This window comes from Budorcas taxicolor, chromosome 11 (assembly GCF_023091745.1).
Source record: "Budorcas taxicolor isolate Tak-1 chromosome 11, Takin1.1, whole genome shotgun sequence".
In the NCBI taxonomy this organism is placed as follows: domain Eukaryota; kingdom Metazoa; phylum Chordata; class Mammalia; order Artiodactyla; family Bovidae; genus Budorcas; species Budorcas taxicolor.
This window is the reverse complement of record NC_068920.1, coordinates 30257782-30280677: the sequence shown is the minus strand read 5'-3', so window position 1 is coordinate 30280677 and position 22896 is coordinate 30257782. Positions and strand designations below refer to the sequence as shown.

At 40.6% G+C, this 22896-nt stretch overlaps 1 protein-coding gene across 1 annotated transcript in view; it reads right to left on the bottom strand.

Moving 5' to 3' along the window:
* Positions 1-2289: 2289 nt before the first annotated feature.
* ZKSCAN8 (zinc finger with KRAB and SCAN domains 8) overlaps positions 2290-22896 on the bottom strand; it is a 52985-nt gene continuing 32378 nt past the window's right edge. The window contains exons 9-12 of the mRNA XM_052648166.1: positions 21917-22014; positions 15212-15798; positions 2697-3162; positions 2290-2429 (exon numbers count right to left, since the gene is read on the bottom strand). Coding sequence (XP_052504126.1) covers positions 2290-2429; positions 2697-3162; positions 15212-15798; positions 21917-22014 — 1291 coding nt within the window. The remainder of the gene's footprint in view (positions 2430-2696; positions 3163-15211; positions 15799-21916; positions 22015-22896) is intronic.

The following is a 22896-nucleotide window of genomic DNA, read 5'->3' as shown; positions in this document are numbered from 1 at the left end:
CTGAAACATAAAACTTCTAGAAGAAAACATGAAGGATAATCTACTTGATATTGGTCTTGGTGATGAAAAATGCAAAAAAAAAAAAAAAAAGTCAGACCACATTACATTAAAAAAGCTTCTGCTCAGCAAAGAAAACCATCAACGAAATGAAAAGGCATCCAACCTACAAAATGGGAGAAAATATTTGCAAAACCACATGTGGGAAACAGTATGGAGATTCATCAACATGATCCAGCAATTCTACTCCTTGGCATTTACCCAAATGAACAAAAACACCAACTCAAAAAGATACCTGTACCCCCCTGTTCACTACAGCATTACTTACAATAACCAACACATGAAAGCAACCTAAGTGCCCATCGACAGATAAATGGATAAAGAAAATGTGGGTGTGTATACAGTTCAGCCAAGAAAAAGGAAATCTTGCCATTTGCAACAACTTGAGGACATTATGCTGAGTGAAATAAGTCAGAGAAAGACAGATACCATATGATCTCACTTATACATGCAATCTAAAACAACAGGAAAGAAATAAAATTCACAGAGAACAGGTAGGTGGTTGCCAGAGTTGGGGGAGAGGGTAGAGGTGAAATGGGTGAAGGGGGTCAAAGGTACAATCTTCCATTTATAAAATAAAGTCATTGGGATGTAATATACAACATGATGACTACAGTTACTACTGTATTGCATACTTGAAAGTCCCTAAGAGGGTTGATCTTAACTATTCTTATCAAAAGTAGAAAATTTTGTTATCTGTGTTGATGGATATTGATTAGACATTTTTGTGGTGATTATTTCATAATATATATGAATATTGAATCATTTTGTTGTAGATCTGAATATACAAATTACATCTCAAAAAAGTGTTGGACTAGTGAGTCACACTTGACTTGGGCTTCAAGGACTGACACAACATTTAATAACATTTAATACTCCATATTTGCCATTTAAGAAAACACTATTTATATGAATAAGCTGGAGCCTGAAGACAGTTAAATATCATTGGCCTAAAAGAGAAATGATAGTTTTATTCACCTCAGAAGTGAGAGGTAGTAACTACAAAAAGAGACAAGGGGAAACATTCTCCGTGAACAGGAAAGTTTTGAGTCTTATTTTCAGAGGATTAAAGGCAGCAGAGCTGAAAAGTGACAGAATGACAAATCAGTAGACTAGGTAGCCTAAGACGGACTTAAATACACCATTATTTTTACCATGGTTGGGCCAGATTTTCTTGCTATTGACAGGGAATTCTATTGCCCTATAAATAATATAAAATCCAACAGAAGTCAAGTGCAGTCATAGAACTGAGGAAACATTCTTCCAGTGCTTGAAAGCTATTACCAACTTCAGCAAAGTCCCTCACTACATTAACTGAGGGAGATAGGCAGTGCTGAAGCTGAAGGAGATTTCAGTTGTGTTAATGTAATTTGTAGGAGATGGAAAATGCTGAAATGAAAGAATTACTTTCTCCTCTTCTCTTTTGTCCTCTGTTTGAGCTCAAGGAGCTGTGTTCACAATAAAAAATGTGTGCTCTGGGCTTTAGCCATAATGGCCACACTAGATTTTGATGTACTGTGGTCCCAAACCTTTATGCCCTCCACATCACTTAAAGTATAACACATCTTTTTTCACCAGAAAATGCTAGTTTGGGGGGTGGGAGGGGGTGTCACGGGGGAGAGGTCAGGATTGGGAAGGGTCTGCAGGTCACCCAATTCTGGTCAGAGGCTTGGTTAGGAAGACAAGGTGGTAGAGAAACAGACAACTGATCTCACACATTCCAAGCTCTTAGATACTCCAGTGACTGCAACTGGTATGGTGAAAAACAATTTCAACATTAGACTAGGCTAAGGCTACTCAGAAATCAAAATGATTTCAAAAAGCAAAACATAAAAACTCATGAATTCAGTATAAAAATAATTTTTTAACAGAACCCCTTGTTTACCTTTTCACTGTATTAACTGACACTTCATTGCATTTAACAAAGGTAATCACAGGTAAATTTCTTATTGATGTTTATTTTCCCAAATTCTCAACTTTTCCAGCATTTATGACCTTTAAACAACTTTTCAACACAGTATCTCTGACATTCTTTAAGTAATGAAGTTTAAGAAACATTTCATCTCAATTGAAAAAAAATTCTGAATTCTACTTGAAGTTGTCACCCGACATCTTGGCAAGGAGTCATTTTAGTGGATTCTCTGGTGACTAATCAGAGCTGAGCTTCTAGGCTTTACCTCATTCATGCCACTGCTGAGGCTTAATGCTCTCTGCCTAATAGACCTTCCCATACTATTTATATGTATAGGATTTTTCCTCAGAATGGACTCTCTTATGTTTATTGAGATTTGATTTACAGCTGAAGTCTCGCCCACATTCAGAACATTCAAAAGGTTTCTCTCCTGTGTGGATTTTGATATGATGACTAAGACCTGTCTTCTGACTGAAGGCTTTGCCACATTCTTTACATTGATAAGGCTTCTTCTTGTTGTGAATCCCCTGATGTTCAATAAGATGCTCTCCCCTTGTAAAGGCCTTGCCACACTCAGAACATTGGTAGGTTTTATCCCCAGTATGGATTCTTTTGTGGTTTCTCAGGCCAGTTAACTGTGCGAAGGTCTTTCCACACTCATCACATGTATATTTTCTTAGTTTAGGAGGGTTTCTGTGCTTTCCTCCTAATTTGTGTTTGTTAAGGCCCGAGTGTTGACTGAAGGCTTCACCACACTCATCACATTTATAGGGCTTCTCTCCAGTGTGACTTCTCTGATGTATGATCAGGGTTGAGTTCACTCTAAAGGTTTTTCCACACTCAGCACATTCATAAGGTTTCTCCCCTGAGTGAATTCTGTGATGTATTATAAGTTCTGAGCTTCGGCTAAAAGCTCGTCCACATACAGGACATTCAAAAGGTTTCTCTCCAGTGTGGATTCTCCGATGTTGGTTAAGTCCTGCATACTGAGTGAAGGCTTTTCCACATACTTTACATTCAAAAGGTTTTTCTTTACTGTGAATTCGCTGATGCTCAGTAAGATTTGAACGCTGCCTGAAGGTTTTCCCACATTCATTACATTCATAAGGCTTCTCTCTGTTGTGCAATTGTTTATGTTCAGTGAGGTCTGCACTATGGCAGAAGGTTTTCCCACAGTATATACATTCAAAAGGCTTCTTTTCAGTGTGGAGACTTTGATGTTTTGAAAGAACTGATCTTTGACTAAAACATCTGCAGCATTTATTACACTGATGAGGCTTATCTACAATGTGGATTTTGAGATGTTGAGAGAGGCCTGCTTTCTGACTGAAGCCTTTGCCACACTCTTTACACTGATAAGGCTTTTCCTTGCTGTGAAGCCCAAATTCTGTACTGGAGTATGGTTTCTTCCCATTGTGGATCCTCTTGTGCATATGAAGGCCTCTCATCCAGGTGAAGGTTTTCTTACATTCATCACATTCATGTATTTTCTCACCTGTGGCATCCCCATTCTGCATTTCCAAACTTTCACTAGGCTCATTGTCTCCTCTCTGTATGGCATGCTGACATATAGTTTCATGATGTCCATCAGACCCCTCCCTATACCATTCTGTTTCTTCACAAGGTTGCTGTTTCACTTCTAATGTCAAATTCTCAATCTTCATCTCACCATCTGAAACAACACACCACACAATTTGAGGAGAAAAGGCAACTAAAAAATGATTTAACAGACAGAGAGCTAGGAGGCTTAATGTTTATTTCAGATTTAACAGAGCACTTTCTGTCTTTTCTTTATTTAGTGTCAGGGATTCAGAGAAACAGATGAGCCAAGTAAAAGGAATGGGAGTAATACAGGTGTGGGAGTGAGAAAGAATGAAGGATGGCTGATTTACCAACAGAGTATGGTAAAATTGATAGGATGTCACTTCTGTGATTACCCAAGACTATAATTTCTACCTACCATAAGACTTTCTCTATTGACACCTTTCCTTCCTGGTTTGCTGGCTTTGATTAAGAATGTCACCATATAGAGAAGCCCATGTGGCAAGGAACTGAAGTTGGGTTTGGTCAGCAACCAGGAAGGAAGGAAGGCCCTCTGTCTGTGTGACTGACAAAGAACTGCATCCTGCCAACATCCATGTGAGGTTGGAAGTGGATCCTTCCTCAGTCACAAGTCAGGTGAGAACCTATCTTCGGCTGTAAACTTGTAAGAGACCCAGAAGTAGAGGATCCAGCTAAGCCACATACCCAGACTCCTGACCCACAGAAACTGAGATAATAAATGTGTGTGGTTTAATTGCTAACTTTGTGGTCATTAATTGAGCAGAGAAAAATTCAACTACACTAAATATACAAGAGACACATCTAAGATAAAATGATTGAGTAAAGTTATGAATAAAGGATGAGCAAGAGAAAATTGAGCAAATGCAAATAAAAAGAAAGGCATCATGATCTTAATTTCAGATAAAAGGTGAGATTCAAGCCAAGAGCATGAAATGAGACAAAGAAAAGTATAATGATAAATAAACATTACAATTTATAGTGACCATGGAACAGACATGAATAATTACATAGAAAATAACAAAGGAACAAATTTTCTAGAGCAGAAATTATAGGTGAGATAAAGAGACAAAACAAATAACAGACTTTAATCATTCTTTCTCTGTCTAGAAAAAACCACCAAATGGACAAAAAAATAAACATTCAGAAGATTTTCAAGATTATTAAATCTATGGATAAACATGTATATCAAGTTCTGTATCTGGAAAATAGAACATCTTCTCAGATGTGCAGTGACCTTTAATGAAAACTAATTTTGGGGTCATAGGTAAACCATAATAAACTCCAAAAGGTGTAAATAACACAAACATTCGCTGATAACAATAAATCTAGAATTAGTAACAAAATCAGAAAATAAGCCCTTCCATCAGAAAATTTAAAACTTTCAATTACTGGTTCAAAGGAGAAATACGTTTCAGATTTTCTAGAAAATAACAAAAATGCTACATTTCAAAACGTTTGGGATTCATCAAAACCAGTGTTCAATGAAATATTTGTAGCATCAAATATTTATATTAGTAATAGATATACAGATCGATCCAGCCAGCTCAAAAATTAAAAAATAAAAAGGACAACTAATTAACCAAGAGAATCTGCTCATTTAGGAACACTTTCCTCTCTTCTGTCTCATTCCCCTTGCTTACGCTTCCTGGAACACTTCTGATACAAACTACTACAATCTAAAACAAATAAATTTTAAAAACAAGGGAGAATATAAGGAAGGAATTAACAAAAGTAAATGCATAGACAAAACATGATATAGAAAAATAATGGCACATTGTAGTGGTAAAACAAAACTGAATACACCAATATGAACTCATAATTTTTAGAAAAAAAAAATGTACATCTAGCTCCACCCATAAAATGTGCTAGAAGTATTGTTACCCAAGGGAAAAAGAACACTCCCAGCAGCCAGATTTTCTACTTCAATAGCCTTCTCCATTAAGAAGAATTAAAGCTCCTTCAGAAAGGGTTGATACCAAATCTGGGTCTAGGGAAAGTACACGGTGAGAATGGAATAATTAATTTTGTTCAGAAAGCAAGGATTCAAAATTCATAGGGTCATGGCATAGAGTTAGGAACAGGGTGGAAGACATCCAAACTAGGCAAAGATGTATCAATCTGAGCTTTAAAACAAGTAGCAACTGTGGTAGATTGAAGCACACTGACTCAATGAAAATTACTAAGCCCATAATGATACTAACACAAAGAAAGTCCTAAAATCCCATGCTGTCATTTGAGGTGCCTATTAAACCATTCCTTGAATTGAAAATTGGTAAATACAGGGGGAAACTAAGCATCAATCTTGACTGTCTAATATGAAGTGATCAAACAGATGATTTGACGATTTGTTCACTATAAAGAAGACTAACAGTTAATAACATAGAAGGAATGAAACAGTCATAAAATCATTCTGCAACACTTAATAAAATGATTGACCCATAGAAGAATTCTCAAACATTTTGTATTTTGTTGCTGGGAAACTAGCCAATCACATACTGCCAAAGTGACACCATGCAGTTATAAAGGGGAAAAATTAGCTGTTCAGTGGAGGGATCATATTGCCATGTCTTTCAATCTTTTTTCCATTTTATGGAAATATAGCATACATGGGCAGCAAAATAAATGATTCAGTGAGGAAGCAACCAGAAAGCTTCACAGAGTAAGAAACTTGCCCAGGGTCATGAAAATGTCTAGGCCATGAAAGGGAAAATGAGAAAGGAAAACTGTTCTAAAGCAAAAGAGAATTAAAAGGCACAACAACCAGATGTCTCACACAGCCAGGGATTCTATCCTGGTTTGCACAAATTAGCTTTAAAGACATTTTGGAAAAAATGGACCAATCTGAATTTGCATTGAGTTTAGATAACATTAAAATGTATTGCCAGGGAAAAGGGAAGATTATTAACTGAACGAAATAGATTACAAAATATCACATAGAAATGATCTCTTTTCAGTGAAAGGAATGTGTGTATACACATACATGCACATAAAAGATATTAAAATATATAATAAAAAGTCACTGTAATCTCTGGATGATAGAATATTATGCTTGTTTTCTTATTTTGCAACTCTGTATTTTCTAACTTTCTACAATGCATATATATTTCTCTGGTAATAACAAGAGGTAACTTTCAGAAAAGTCAATATAGTTTCACAATGTTAATGTCCTATCAAAGTCTACTTAAGGATGTAAGCATCAAAATACTTGACAGTAACATCTGCTACAGACGATCTGCAGAAAATTCAACTATGGATATTTAAAATTAACATACTACAGAGGCTGTTCTGAGATGACATCACCTTTTAATCATTATTACCTAAAATGTCAGCTTTGTCATATCCTTTAACAACTCTCATCACAAGGAATTAACATGTCATACTTCACAAAAAAAGCCAATGGGGGACTTCATTTCACTCCAAATTTCCTAGAGAAATTCTTGCCTCACCTGTTTCCTCTGATGGTAGGGGCTCAGGTCTTTCGCCCTTGAACTGGACTGCTGGGGGCTGAGCTTGGGTATATGAAGATTCTTCATCTAGTGTTTGAAGGGTCATTGTCTGCAAAAGTATCTTCTGTTCTAGAGAACAAGCTGAAACCTAGAGACAAGTGGCACTCATTAGGCCTGAATTTACAGGAACTAAACCTCAGAGAGGAATTTCCAAGAAACATCCCTGGAGAGACTAGAAGAGAAACCAGGGCCTTAGGGTGCTAAAGGGTAGCCAGAAAGGTAAGTGATGCTTACCTTTTGATCAGAAAGTCTAATCAAATCCTGTCTCTGTCACTTCATTTATTGGCTATGTCTCCTCCGCTAAGTTAAACAACCTCTCTGAACTTAGTTTCCATATGTGATACCACCTAGTTCTTTGTTGCTGTGAATGTTGAAATGACCAGTAGAGTACACAGCATGATACTTACAGAATGCCTTCAGCATCTTTACTCCATCCCTGAATCTCCTGTTTCCCACCCTTCCCCCTCTTGCAGGACTGGCTTAGGAAGCAGCTCAGTTCCCTGCTAAATGCTAGGTTTTCCCACTGTTCTCAGAGCCTCCACACTTGAGAAAATTTTGCTTCCAGTTCCCCACAACCACATCAGACTTGTCTCTTCCTATATGTACATTTCTCTTTCTTTCCAGATTCTCCAGCTCGGTCACTGCCTCTTCCCCACTCTCTGGATGATGCTCCCGAACTGGGACCTGGAGCTCCTGGGGCAGGATGGACAGGAACTGCTCCAGCACCAGCAGGTCCAGGATCTCCTCCTTGGTGTGTGTCTCTGGTCTGAGCCACTGATGGCAGAGCTCCTGGAGCCAGCTCAGGGCCAGCCGGGGTCCAGGGGAATCCTGGTAGCAGAAGTGCCTAAACTGCTGCCTGAAGATCTCCCGGGCAGGAGGCTGGTTCTCTGGAAGGCTGAAACCCTGATTCTTGGGGTGGTCTTCCTCCAGCTTCACTGTCACCATCATAGGGCCCTGCTGACCCCATGGGGCTTGGAACAGCTGACCAGCAGACTTTCTTGTGTCCACAGCCATCATGCCTGGAGTTTCAACTGAAGGCTTCTGAGGACACCCTGGGGAATAAGAATTAAATGATAAAGAGATACATGGCAAATACTTCGAAGAACCCACACAAGAAAGAAGACGACCTGTAACCAAGATAACTAATTTCATTAATTCACTAAATCCACAAATATTTTTTAGAAGTCTACCTTGCACAGAAACTGTTCAAGGTGTTTGAAATGCATTAGCAGAGTGTCCATTCTAGTTGAAACAGTAAAACACATACAACCAATATGAAAAGTGTATAATATGTTAAGGAGATAAGTAAAAATATATAATTGCCAGGGGTAGAGTGGAGTGGCTGTTCCATGCGGCCCAGCAAGTCTGGGGTCTCGCAGGGCTGAACCCGAGAAAAAGCGGCCTTGGCTCCGGAACTGGACGCTCAGACGCGCCCGGCTTCCGGCGTCTCCAAGAGGCCACGTCCCTGAGCGTGTCCCAGTGACCCGCCTCCGCGCACGTGCCCGGCGTCTCTTGGTTACCTTGCAGGGCTAGGATGGTACATGTTCATTTCTAGCGGTTCAAGACTAAAGGCGTTGACAGATAACACCAAACCCAATTACTGGATCTCTGAGAGTTATTAAAAAAAAAAAAAATGTTTTGGACACTTGCTCTTGTGAACCCGGCAGGATACTGAAAGTGTATGGGAGGAGTGCTTGGTGACGACATAGAAAAAAATGATTGTCCTTTTCCTTAACGGAGGTAGGCCGCTGCGAGTCGGCATTGCTACCAGTTTGTCTCCCCACTGCCTTTTCCTTGGGTGTTTTCATCTCCTCTGTCCTGCGCCCAGAACAGGGCTTCCCTCTAAGAGGGAACTGCGCCTTCCCTCTAAGGAAGGAACATGATAGCTATCCTTTAGGACCTCGTGAATATGCTGATACCAGGAAGAAACACTAAGAAAATAGAGATGGTAGAGAAGAAATAAGTACAGATGTGGTAAAGAGCTTGGGCCAGAAAGCAATGGAAATTTCAGAAGGCTGTGGGAAGTTCAGGGGTTGGGGAAACCATCCTAGGGCAAGAAATGGAGAAGAGGTTTGTGAATTGGAGTAGTTCAGTTCAGTTCAGTCGCTCAGTCGTGTCCGACACTTTGCAACTCCATGAATCGCAGCACGCCAGGCCTCCCTGTCCATCACCAACTCCCGGAGTCTACTTAAACTCATGTCCATCGAGTCGGTGATGCCATCCAGCCATCTCATCCTCTGTCGTCCCCTTCTCCTCCTGCCCCCAATCCCTCCCAGCATCAGGGTCTTTTCCAATGAGTCAACTCTTCACATGAGGTGGCCAAAGTATTGGAGTTTCAGCTTCAGCATCAGTCCTTCCAGTGAACACCCAGGACTGATCTCCTTTAGGATGGACTGGTTGGATCTCCTTCCAGTCCAAGGGATTCTCAAGAGTCTTCTCCAACACCACAGTTCAAAAGCATCAATTCTTCGGCACTCAGCTTTCTTCACAGTCCAACTCTCACATCCACACATGACCACTGGAAAAACCATAGCTTTGACTAGACAGACTTTTTTGGCAAAGTAATGTCTCTGCTTTTGAATATGCTATCTAGGTTGGTCATAACTTTTCTTCCAAGGAGTAAGCCTCTTTTAATTTCATGGCTGCAATCACCATCTGCAGTGATTTTGGAGCCCCCTAAAATTAAGTCTGACACTGTTTCCCCATCTATTTCCCATGACGTGATGGGACCAGATGCCATGATCTTCGTTTTCTGAATGTTGAGCTTTAAGCCAACTTTTCACTCTTCTTTCACTATCAAGAGGCTTTTTAGTTCCTCTTCACTTTCTGCCATAAGGGTGGTGTCATCTGCATATCTGAAGTGATTAATATTTCTCCCGGCAATCTTGATTCCAGCTTGTGCTACTTCCAGCCCAGCATTTCTCATGATGTACTCTGCATATAAGTTAAATAAGCAGGGTGACAATATACAGCCTTGATGTATTCCTTTCCCAATTTGGAACCAGTCTGTTGTTACATATCCAGTTCTAACTGTTGCTTCCTGACCTGCATATAGGTTTCTCAAGAAGGCAGGTCAGGTGGTCTGGTATTCCCATCTCTTTCAGAATTTTCCACAGTTTATTGTGAGGAGGCTGGCAAACAGCAGTTGGCCAGAGGCCATCCGGATGGGGGAGATGACCAGCAGGGCACAGTCTGCATAAAGGCTACCAAAGGTCTGCCCTGGGACTTCCCATCATCAAGCTGTTGACTTTAAGCAGAGGATATTACCGTCCATAATGGGTGGGCCTCATCCAGTCAGCTGAAGGCCTTGAGACAAAACTGAGATATCCTCAAGAGGGAATTTTGCCTTAAAACTGTAACATAGGAATCCTGCTTGCATTCCCTGCCAGCCTGCATTGCATATTTTGGAATAAGTAGCTCTCCAATTGTCTGAAAAAGAAATGCAAAAGAGCAAAATGGCTGCCTGAGGAGGCCTTATAAAAAGCTGTGAAAAGAAGAGAAGCAAAAAGCAAAGGAGAAAAGGAAAGATATACCCATTTGAATACAGAGTTCCAAAGAATAGCAAGTAGAGATAAGAAAGCCTTCCTCAGTGATCAATGCAAAGAAACAGAGGAAAACAACAGAATGGGAAAGACTAGAGATCTCTTCAAGAAAATTAGAGATACCAAGGGAACATTTCACGCAAAGATGGGCTCAATGAAGGACAGAAATAATATGGACCTAACAGAAGCAGAAGATATTAAGAACAGGTGGCAAGAATACACAGAACTGTACAAAAAAGATCTTCACAACCCAGATAATCACGATGGTGTGATCACTCACACTCACCTAGAGCCAGACATCCTAGAATGTGAAGTCAAGTGGGCCTTAGGAAGCATCACTACAAACAAAGATAGTGGAGGTGACGGAATTCTCGCTGAGCTCTTTGAAATTCTAAAAGATGATGCTGTGAAAGTGCTGCAGTCAATATGTCAGCAAATTTGGAAAACTCAGCAGTGGCCACAGGACTGGAAAAGGTCAGTTTTCATTCCAATCCCAAAGAAAGGCAATGCCAAAGAATGCTCAAACTACTGCACAATTGCACTCATCTCACATGCTAGTAAAATAATGCTCAAAATCTCCAAGCCCGGCTTCAGCAATATGTGAACTGTGAACTTCCAGACATTCAAGCTGGTTTTAGAAAAGGCAGAGGAACCAGAGATCAAATTGCCAACATCCGCTGGATCATCAAAAAAGCAAGAGTTCCAGGAAAACATCTATTCCTGCTTTATTGACAATGCCAAAGCCTTTGACTGTGTGGATCACAATAAACTGTGGAAAATTCTGGAGATGGGAATACCAGACCACCTGACCTGCCTCTTGATAAACCTGTATGCAGGTCAGGAAGCAACAGTTAGATCTGGACATAGAACAGACTGGTTCCAAATAGAAAAAGGAGTACGTCAAGGCTGTATATTATCACCCTGCTTATTTAACTTATATGCAGAATACATCATGAGAAAAGCGGGGCTGGATGAAGTACAAGCTGGAATCAAGATTGCCAGGAGAAATATCATTAACCTCAGATATGCAGATGATACCACCCTTATGGCAGAAAGTGAAGAACTAAAGAGCCTCTTGATGAAAGTGAAAGAGGAGAGTGAAATAGTTGGCTTAAAGCTCAACATTCAGAAAACTAAGATCATGGCATCCAGTCCCATCACTTCACGGGAAATAGATGAGGAAACAATGGCTGACTTAATTTTTTTGGGCTCCAAAATCACTGCAGATGGTGATTGCAGCCATGAAATTAAAAGACAGTCCTTGGAAGGAAAGTTATGACCAACCTAGAAAAGTGGTCATCCAGTCGTGTCCGATTCTTTGTGACCCCATGGACTACAGTCTCCTCTCTCCATGGGATTTTCCAGGCAATAGTACTGGAGTGGATTGCCATTTCCTTCTCTAGGGGATCTTCCCAACCCAGGGATCAAACCCAGGTCTCCTGCATTGTAGACAGACACCTAACAGTCTGAGCCAAAGCAGAGATATTACTTTGCCAACAAAAGTCTGTCTAGTCAAGGCTATGGTTTTTCCAGTAGTCATGTATGAATGTGAGAGTTGGACTTTAAAGCAAGCTGAGCGCCAAAGAACTGATGCTGTTGAACTGTGGTGTTGGAGAATTCCTTGAGAGTCCCTTGGACTGCAAGGAGATCCAACCAGTCCATTCTAAAGGAGATCAATCCAGGGTGTTCATTGGAAGGACTGATGTTGAAGCTGAAACTCCAATACTTTGGCCACCTAATGGGAAGAGATGACTCATTTGGAAAGACCCTAATGCTGGGAGGTATTAAGGGCAGGAAGAGAAGGGGACGACAGAGGATGAGATGGCTGGTGGCATCACTGACTCGATGGACATGGGTTTGGGTAGACTCTGGGAGCTGGTGATGGACAGGGAGACCTGGCATGCTGCGGTTCATGGGGTCGCAAAGAGTTGGACACGACTGAGCAACTGAACTGAACTGAACAATTGTCTGAGTCAATTCTTAAAAAAAAGTAATGTATATATTTTTCTGAGAATCCTGACTAAAATACCGAAATCCTACTAATCCTTAATGTCTGACAAATGTCCACCTTTATATACTTTCCCAATTCTCCCAGGCAGAATTGGTTTTGTCTTTATCTGTCCTTTTTGTTTTGTATTATAACTTTTTTTCTTGTATATATCCTTAAAATGCATGACACATTTGTAGGCAATAACCATTCTTTAAACAAAGTATCTTAAGAAATGTGTACTAGGCAAGTCACTGTGGAAAGGTGTGTTATAAATATAACACATCCTTTGTAAACACGTCCCCAACTCTAAGGTTAGGAAGGCCACAAAGTTCAAATTATTGACATTTAAAGTATGTTTTTAGTATTTGTATTTAAACTAAATCAAGAGATACAAGTATCCCCTGCCTTTTGAAAATCTGCATTATGCCACTTTGCCTTGTAATAAAGACCTACATTAGTATCTGCTTTCGCCAAATAAAGTTGAAGAGGATTTTACCAAAAAAAGGTGAAAAGTGAAAACAACGTTGAGCATTTGCGTTGCTGCCCAACCTTGTAGAAAGGCATCATGCACCTCAAGCAGCAAGAGTGATGCCACTGGCTCCTTCTCTGGGAACTATACTCGGCATCTCAGCATTAAGCCACTATAGTTTTGAACTGTGTCTGTGCTTTACCTCGATTCTGTGCATCTGTTAGCAAGATGCGTCCTAAGGTAATTCCCTCTGCTTTATGCCATTTCAGCTTATGAAAGATTTCATAGCTCTTAGGTATTTTCTACTTGAGCCGTGAAACAAGGCAGAATAAAATAGAAGTGGTATGATGGTAGTAAGAATGAACAACTAGCACCTCCAGAGTTTTTCTTGGGTGGCTATTTATTTATATCATCCTCATAAAAATATGAATATAGTGAAATACCTCACTTTTATACACTTTCTACCTTATAAACTTTCCAGTTTCTCAAGTCCTCCAATAGTGGAAAGTATATTTCATTCAAAGTAGAAGACAATACCAATGTTTTTTAGACTGCCTGTTCCAAAGGTTGCAAAGATAAACTAAAGCATGGTGAGGACATAAACATCCAGATGATTATGTATGAGGGACAGTGATGGAGCTAAGCTTGAGATAACTACTGGTTTTTAGCATAAAGTCAAAAGAAAAGCATTACAGATACTCTGCTACCTAATGTCTTTTCAATCCTAGTACCAATATAGAATCAAGTCCAACTGTCATGCTGGATGGTCAAAGGTATTTCTGAGATTTTTTCCCAGGGGTAACTGGAGGAGTGGGTATCACTGGGATTCAGAAAGAAAGAGGGAGGAAAAAGAGGACATATCAATAAAGAGTAGAATTTGAGGGCACAGATATACATTTTAACTCTCTCCTAAACACTGCCTTTTTTCTAAATTGACAAAGTGAGCAGCAAGGCCTAAAACTTCATATGCTGCCTTGACATCTTTGAGCCTCTTGCATGGGTACTCAGTCGTGTCCAACTCTTTGTGACCCATGGACTGTAGCCCACCAGCCTTCTCTGTCCATGGGATTTTTCAGGCAAGTATACTGGAGTGGGTTGCCATTTCCTCCTCCAGGAGATCTTTCAACACAAAGATCAAACCTGCATTTCCTGCATTGTCAGGTGGATTCTTTCCCACTGAGCCACCTAGCCCTCTTTGAGCCTCAGAAGGACCAAAAGCCTAACCATCAATTCCACCACTCTTGTGGTATATGCCTCCCCCCAGCAGGAAGTGACCCCACTTGGCTAGTTCCCCATCAGCTGGACTAGCTACACTCTACTTGGTCCTCAACCTACTGGGTTTCACCACTTTGCCCCCCACAATGAAATTATTCAAACAAGCCAATCACATCCTCCCAAGGAAACCAGGCATCACCTCATCTTATTACTACGAAGCCTGTATTGCAAAGCTCCTGTTTGTTTATTCTGCTCCCAAGTGGCCCTCCTGCCCTATGCTGTGAGTACACATGACTAATAAACTCTTGTCAATCCCATCTGTCCAGAGCCAGGTGTCATGTGTTTGGCCATCCCCAGAATCTTAGGGTGGGACTTCCTCTCTCACCAATGGGATGAAGAGGAGGCAAACAAAACAGCAAGCTATGTCATTGAGTAGTTGCTTTTAAACTTAACTTATCTATTTAAATAAGTATCTAGCTTACCCCTCATTTAGGTAACTTTAAAAACAATGTCACTTTCCTCACTCATTCTGCTAAAGTTCTCCTTTGCACAGTATGCACACTTAACAGCCTCAGTGGTCCTCCGTTCAAAATGTGAGAGTCACTGTGTCATCAGGATATTCAGGGTATGTGATGATAGTGACTTCAAGGAACAAAAGTGCTGAAGGACCACAAAGGAGAAGGATCAAAAGAATGGGAGAAAGAAATAGCAGATCCATAAAAGACTCAGCCCAAAATGTGGTCTGCTCCAGTGACAAGCTACCAGCTTCTTTCAATCTGATGGATGATACCAAAATGTCTTCTAGTTTGACTATCTAGAATAACAATGATAATGGAGACACCACATTCCCAATTTCTTCAGTTTATTACAAAATGATTAAGTCTGTATTCAGCATAGCTTTCTAAAATGTTCAGTAAGGCCTGATTGAAGGCTTTCTTACGCTTAGGATATAGACACAGACTTCTGCCCTCTGTGGATCCTCTGATGACGAACAAGGCTTGACCTCTGAATGAAGGCTCGGCCACACTCCTCACACTGGTAGGGCTTCTCCCCAGTGTGGATCCTCAGGTGCTGAGTAAGACTGGTGCTCCCTCGGAAAGCTTTCCCACATTCCTTACACATGTAGGGTTTTTCTCCAGTGTGACTTCTCTGATGTTCCATGAGTCCTGACCTCTGAGTGAAGGCCCTCTCACACTCATTACATTTGAAGGGTTTTTCTCCAGTGTGGATCCTCAGATGTCCAATAAGGTGTGAACTTTGACTAAAGCATTTTCCGCACTCTTTACACCCATAAGGTCTCTTTCCAGTATGGATCCTCTGATGAAGAACCAGGCCTGTGTTTTGACTGAAGGCTTTCCCACATTCATTACACTGATAGCGTTTTATTTTACTATGAATTTCCTGATGTGAAAGAAGGGCTGATTTATAACTGACAGCTTTTCCACATTGATTGCACTTATAAGGTTTCTCTCCAGTGTGAATTCTCCAGTGTCGAACAAGCCCTGAGCTCTGAGCAAAGGCCTTTCCACATTCCTTACATTTGTGTCGTTTTACTCTTGCGGGGTTGACCTTTTGGTGTTCTGATTTACCCCTATATTGAAAAGTTTCTCCACACTTTGGATCCTGGAAAGCATCCAGTGAATTCCTTTCTGAAGAAATCTGCTTTGGGGCAAATTCACCAGTTGTATTCCTGGCCTCATAGGCTGAAAGAGCAAGTCAATTATTTAAGAGTTGCATATCCCACATAAGGGTATGGAAGTAAGGTTAGTAATAATTATTGATAACATTACTAAATGCTTATTAACATCAAGGATTGTGATAAATAATCAAGAACTATCATCCTAAGGGTTTGACAGTTACTGTACTTATGAGTCTTAGAGAATAAAAATAAATAAATAAAAGGTTTTTGGGCCTCAGTCCAGATTTAAAAACTCAGAATGGCAGGAATGAAATGTAAATTTCCCAAGAGTCTTCAGAGTCCCTAATGAACATACCCTTTTGTATTTATCCCTTGTGTAGTCCAACCCCTTCCCACACAGGATCTAGGCTGGCCTGTGACTTGCTTTATCCAACAGAATATGGTGAAAGTGATGATATATCAGTTCAAGGACTAGGATTTTAAAAGATGCTTTTGAGATCCCTGAGTTACCATGTTAAGATGTCTAGTTACTCCACTAAAGAGATACATGGAGACTGAGAGAATGAGATAACCTGAGGCCCATCCATCTCATAATCTTGCTAAGCCCAGTTTCTAGCCATCTCCTGATAAGCTATGAGATGTGAGTGAAGTATCTCGAGCATCACAGTCCAGGCAAGTCCTCAATACCTACAGCTTCATTTGATATCATGTACAGCAGCAGAACCACTCTCTTAATCCCAATCAATCCACAGAATTGTAAGAGATAACATAATGGTTGTTCCTTTTAGCCACTAAGTTCCGGAGTGGTTTGTTCCATGGAAATAGATAGCTAAAACACCAAATGATCAGTCAGTTTGTGGTGATGCTCACAGTAACACAATAAGCTAGGTAATAGAAACAGAAACTGAAACACAGAAATTAAATAACTGGTCTGTGATCACATGACTAGCCTGGCCTGGAGTTAATCTGAATCTAAAGACTGTGCTCTTTATTTTTATTACAAAAAGAATAGATACTTAAGGCAAAATTTTCAATGGTATGAAAGGCATAAAAGTAAAAAGCCCAAATCCCAATTCCTTCTCCATCACCTTTTTACTTTCCTGAGGTAGTCACTATAACTTTGTTGCCTATGTAATAAATAGCCTATTTTAATCTAGTGACTGTTAATTTCTTACTGCATTTATAGAAATATTTTCCTTCAATATTTTCACACAATGGCCAAAAGATTTTTACATAAAGACATCCACTGATCATTGTTTAAAATAACAATAATACTGGAAAAAATCTAAATGTACATCAGTAGAAGACCATTAAATTAATTACAATACATGTATGCAACAGAAAACTAAACATTAAAAAGAATAAAATACCTCTACTGATAAGATTGGTGTGTGAAAGCTTGATAAAGGAGATGGTTGGGGGACTGGGCTCTGGATTGGCTAGATTGTATATGAAAGGCCCAGAGTTGTTAATTCTTGGGAATGGAACTTTAATTTTCATTTTATATCTTTCTACAGTACTTGACTTTTTAAAATATAAACTACCACTATTGTTCTATGATAATTTGGAGTCACAGAATTGTAAACCACTACAACAGCCCAGTTAAAAAAATACCACATAGCCCAATTAAAAATGAAATCAACTCTAGATATGCTCACTTTGTAAATAACCTTTTGGTGTTAAATTTATTCTGATATTGCTAGATACCACTTTTTTTTTTTCCCCCATCAGAAATACTATTTTTAGCAGATGCTATGCTCAGTGCTTCTAAAAGATCACAAAGATTCATGGTGTAAAGCTTACCATTCTCTTGCAGGGGGAAGTGCTCCCAAGGATCACACTTTAGCTGGATGATCAGTGACTGATTTGTAAGGCTTGCAGGTCTCACTTCCTTCCAGAGCACTTCTTGTTTGTAATGTGCACTGGCTTGGACCTAAGGACATACCAGTACAGCTGGTTTTATGAAAGGACCAGAAAGATGGCAATAGCTAACTAAACCTCAGAGTTTGATTAAAAATACAATTTCTTACAGGTATAAAAAGCAGAATAAAGAAACCAGTGTCTTAATCAGCAGAGTTTTAAAGGGAAAACAGAAAGATAATGCTTCAGCCCAGAAAATAATGGTCATAAGTCCCTCTCCTCTTGCTTACTCATGGCCCCTGTCTTTGCTGGTAGACCCCTGGTGAGCTCATAAATGAACAATGGATTACCCTTTTCCCACCTGTTGTCCTTTGCTTTCAAGTTCTGTCTCCAGATTTTCTAGCACAGTCACCACTTCCTCTCCACTTCTTGGATGATACTCCCATACCCTGGCCTGAACCACCTCTGGCAGGATGCTCAGGAGCTGCTCCAACACCAGCAGCTCCAGGATCTGCTCCTTGCTGTGCCGCTCAGGCTGCAGCCACTTTTGGCAGAGCTCCCGGAGCTGTCTCAGCACCTCTCGAGGTCCAGGGGCCTCTTGATAGCGGAATTGTCTGAAGCGCTGACGGAGAAGCTCCTCATAAGTGTGCACATTCCCTAGTTGTCCAGGCTTCTGCTCCCAAGTATGGTTCTCCTCTTCCTCTACCTTCACTATTCTCAGACCCTCATGTTCCTCTGGAGTGTCGACCACAGGAATCAAGACTGGATCCTCTCTCAACTTGGTGGACATCTTAGACTGCAATGGCTCAGGATAGGATTCACTTGGCTTACATCCCAGGAATCAGGAAGAACCTTAGAATCAGAGCACTCCTGTGGGAGAAGAACCCACTATTAAAACAGCAAAATAACCAGAGCAGTCAAGAACCTATGTTATTAGTAATGCAGACTCACTGCCAAGGTGATATTCCTGAGTAGTGGAATATTGTAAGACAATATTCCTGAGACCCACAAAAACAGATAACAATTATTGAGAAAGTGCACTTTGCTGCTGATATACAAAATGCGACATAAATATTAGTATCAGAACTTCTATTGTGGGAAATAAGGCCACATTCTTAGAATTTAAAGACTTTTTAGTTTATAAAAACTACATTAAAGGAAGAAAAGTACATGAGCCAGAGGCTGTGGGATCACCATATTTGCCAAGGCTTTCTTCCATGCATATTCATAACCTACCATCCCTTCTTAGAACTGCTCAGCAGGAAGGGATGGGTTTTGGGACACTCCTGTAGAGTCAAAGCACATGAGCAGAGTCAAAGTTATTTTTCCGGTAAAACCTTTATCATCTTTAGAGGAATCAAGTTACTTATACAGGGGAGTAAAACATAAGTTCCAAGTTCGGGGAGTAAAGCAATAAGCACCTCTCCGTCGGATGAGACACCGCAGCATCCATAGTGTATGAAATAAAGAGAATCAGCAAGCAAAATCTGAGTCGTTTGTGCTATACTATAAAGTTAAAAAACAAACAAAAAAAAAACAGCGACAAATCCAAATCTAACGATAGAAACAAATCGTCACTGAAGCTCATTACCAAGCACCGTGTGCACTTGTTGGGCGGAGAACAGGACACCCACGCTGCAAAGAGTCCTCCCCGTCCCACTTCTGCCTCTAGGGACAACAGAGATTGGAAATTCTGCAGCTTGGCTGAGGAGAAGTACGACCGCTCACCCGCAGCTCTGGGGATGGCTGGCGCTCCCCAGGACTAGCCCTGGCAAGTAGTTAAGAGAAAACTATAATCACCATCCCGCCGGACCAACCAGGAACCCAGAACCACAGAGCAAAAGGCGACCGGGACCGCGAGGCCGCTTCCGGTGCCCGCCTAGGAATCCGGAGGCATGGTCCTCTCTATGATCTTGATTGCGGGTTTTGCTACCTTCTCCTGGTTCGGCCAGGGTGGGCGCAGCACTTGACTCTGGCAATTGAATTTTTACTCCCTTCTCTCTCCCACTGCCTCCTGAAGAAATCCGAGCCGATCCATAAAGGTTAAATCGCCCACAACGTTGCTGCGAGTTAGCTACGAGCCCTTTTTGTAGTGTATTTATTATTGATGAGTGAAAAGTTCTTTTTACATTTTGGGTATGAGCTGTTATATGAACACCAGATACTGGCTCCCACTTCCCTTTTTATTCCCAGTTATGTCTTTTTGCTGAAAAATAGCTTTAAAAAACGTTCTAGTCTTTAAAGAGTACTTACTTATAGGTATATAGAAAAAGCTTCCCATATGTCCCCTCCAAACCCCTTTCCTGGCTACATACATGCATTAGTGAGGTATCTTTGTTACAGTTAGTGAACCAATATTGATAAAGTATTAACTGAAGTCCATAGTTAATAAACTGTGTAGTCCATTCTACAGGTTTTGGAAAATATACAACATGCATCAACTGTTACAAGTATCATACTAAACAGTTTCATTGTCCTAAAATTTCCTTATGCTCCACACATTCCTCTTTCCCACATTCCAACCCCCACAGCCCTGATCTTCCTACTGTCTCCATACTTTTGCCTATTCTACAATGTCATGTATTAATAGTTGGAATCAGTTTGTAGCCTTTTCAGACTGGTCCCTTCACTTAGCAAAAAGTAGATAATATTTTCCCATGAGTTTTCTTTTTTCTGGCCACACCATGCAATATGTGGGATCTTAGTTCCCTGACTAGGGATCAAACTCAGGATCCTTGCACTGGGAACACGGAGTCTTTACCACTGAACTACCAGGGAAGGAAGTCTCTCTCCATGGATTTTCATGGCATGATAGTTTATTTCTTTTTACTGCTGAATATTCTATTATCTGGATGTACCAGTTTGTTACTTCATGAAACTACTAAAGGAAATCTTGCTTGCTTCCACGTTTTAACAATTATGAATAATGTTTCTAAGAACACCCTTGTGCAGGTTCTTTTGTGGACATGTTTTCGATTCATTGGGGTAAATACCAAGGAGTGAAAACTGCTGAGTAAAAGAGTATATGTTTACTTTTGTAAGACATTGCTGAACTGTTTGCTGAAGTGACTGCACAATTTTGCATTCCTACCAGGAATGTATGAGAATTTGTTGCTCCATATCCTCATCAGCATTTGGAGTTGTCACTGTTTAGCACTTTAGCTCAGAGAAGCCCATGGCACCCCACTCCTGTACTCTTGCCTGGAAAATCCCATGGATGGAGGAGACTGATGGGCTGCAGTCCATGGGGTCGCAAAGAGTCAGATATGACTGAGAGACTTCACTTTCACTTTTCACTTTCATGCATTGGAGAAGGAAATGGCAACCCACTCCAGTGTTCTTGCCTGGAGAATCCCAGGGACGGGAGAATGGCGGGCTGCCGTCTATGGGGTGGCACAGAGTCGGACACGACTGAAGCGACTTAGCAGCAGCAGCAGCAGCAGCAGCAGCAGCAGCAGCAGCAGCAGCAGCAGCAGTACTTTAGCTATTGTAATAGGTGTGTGGTGGTATCTTAACTTGCAATTTCCTAGTGACATATGATTTGGAGCATCTATTCATGATTATTTGCCATTTGTGTATCTTTTCTGGTGAAGTGTCTGTTCAGATCTTTTGCCCATTTAAAACACTGAATTATTTTATTGTTCAGTTTTAGCAGCTCTTTATATATTTCAGATGCCAGTATCTTTTTTCTTTTCCTTTTTGGCTGCACTGCATGGCATGTGGGTGGGATCTTAGTTACTGGACCAGAGATCAAACCCATGCCCATTGCGTTGGAAGGGTGGAATCCTAACCATTGACCACAAGATAAGTCCTCCAGTTTGTTTTTTAAAAAAATCTATTTTATTATAGTTGATTAACAATGCCATGTTTAGTTTCAGGTGTACAGCACAGTGATTCAGTTATATACATATCCATATAAAATAATGTATATATGATATACATAGGGTTTTGTTCCAGTATGGATTTTCCAGTGTATAAGATTGAGTTTTTAAGTGAAGGTCTTCTCACATTTTAATATTTATGGGTTTTCTGGTAATAAAATCTGGCTTCCAAATGAAGGCATTCCCCCACTCACTATATTCATAATGGTGTTCTCCACTGTGGGTTCTTTGGTGAGTGACCAGACTTGAAACACAATGAATCCATATACTCTTTACACCGCTAAGTTTTCTCTTCAGTGTGGATTTTCTGATGTTTAGCAAGGCTATCACAGAACTTAAAGGCTTTGCCACACTCATGACACAAATAAGGCTCCTGTCCAAAATGAAATTGCTTACGTTTAATGAGGTATAAGCTCATACAGAAGGCTTCTGACACTGAAGATATCCCTAAAGGTTCTCTGTTGTCTGTCAATATCATTCCAGTGTCTGAAGGTTTTGCCACATTCTTTACTCTCATGACTCTTCTCAGGATGACTTCTCTGTTGTTTAATGAGACTTGGATTACACAAAGGTCATTCCAAGTTGAGGATCTATAAGGCTTTCCTTAACTTTGGACATGCTGATGCTTGGTCAGGGCTTCTGGGGTGCCAGGGTTCATTTTATTAGGGAAGGGGTATTTCTGAATGACTGACTTCCACTCCCTTTACAATGAGTGGCTGCTCCTTTTATTACAGTTGAAGTTGGAAACTCTACACAAGCTGAAGGGACAACTTCCCACACCCGGAGCATTGACAAGACTGAGTGAAGCTAAAGTCGCTCAGTCGTGTCTGACTCTTTGCGACCCCATTGACATACAGCCCGTGGAATTCTCCAGGCCAGAATACTGGAGTCAGTAGCCTTCCCTTCTCCAGGGGACTGTCCCAACCCAGGGACTGAACCCGTTTCCCGCACTGTGGGCAGATTCTTTACCAGCTGAGCCACAAGGGACTGAAATTCAGGGTAAATTCTCCCAGGTGTTCTTAGGCCTTTTTATCCAAGTGCTATTCTCCCTGGTTTGAGGCAAAGTAAACTGTGTGTCCACAAAGGGGCTCCTCCCTCACTTGGGTAAATTATTCAGAAGCTTATGAACTTGTCCAATGTGGAGCCCCTGATGATGTTCCCATTTGATCTTCTGAACATCTCCTTGTGTATTAGACTTCTGGAAAATTCTGCTTTGAAATAAACTCCTTGTTTAAGGCCAGGAGTTACCATCTGAAAGAACA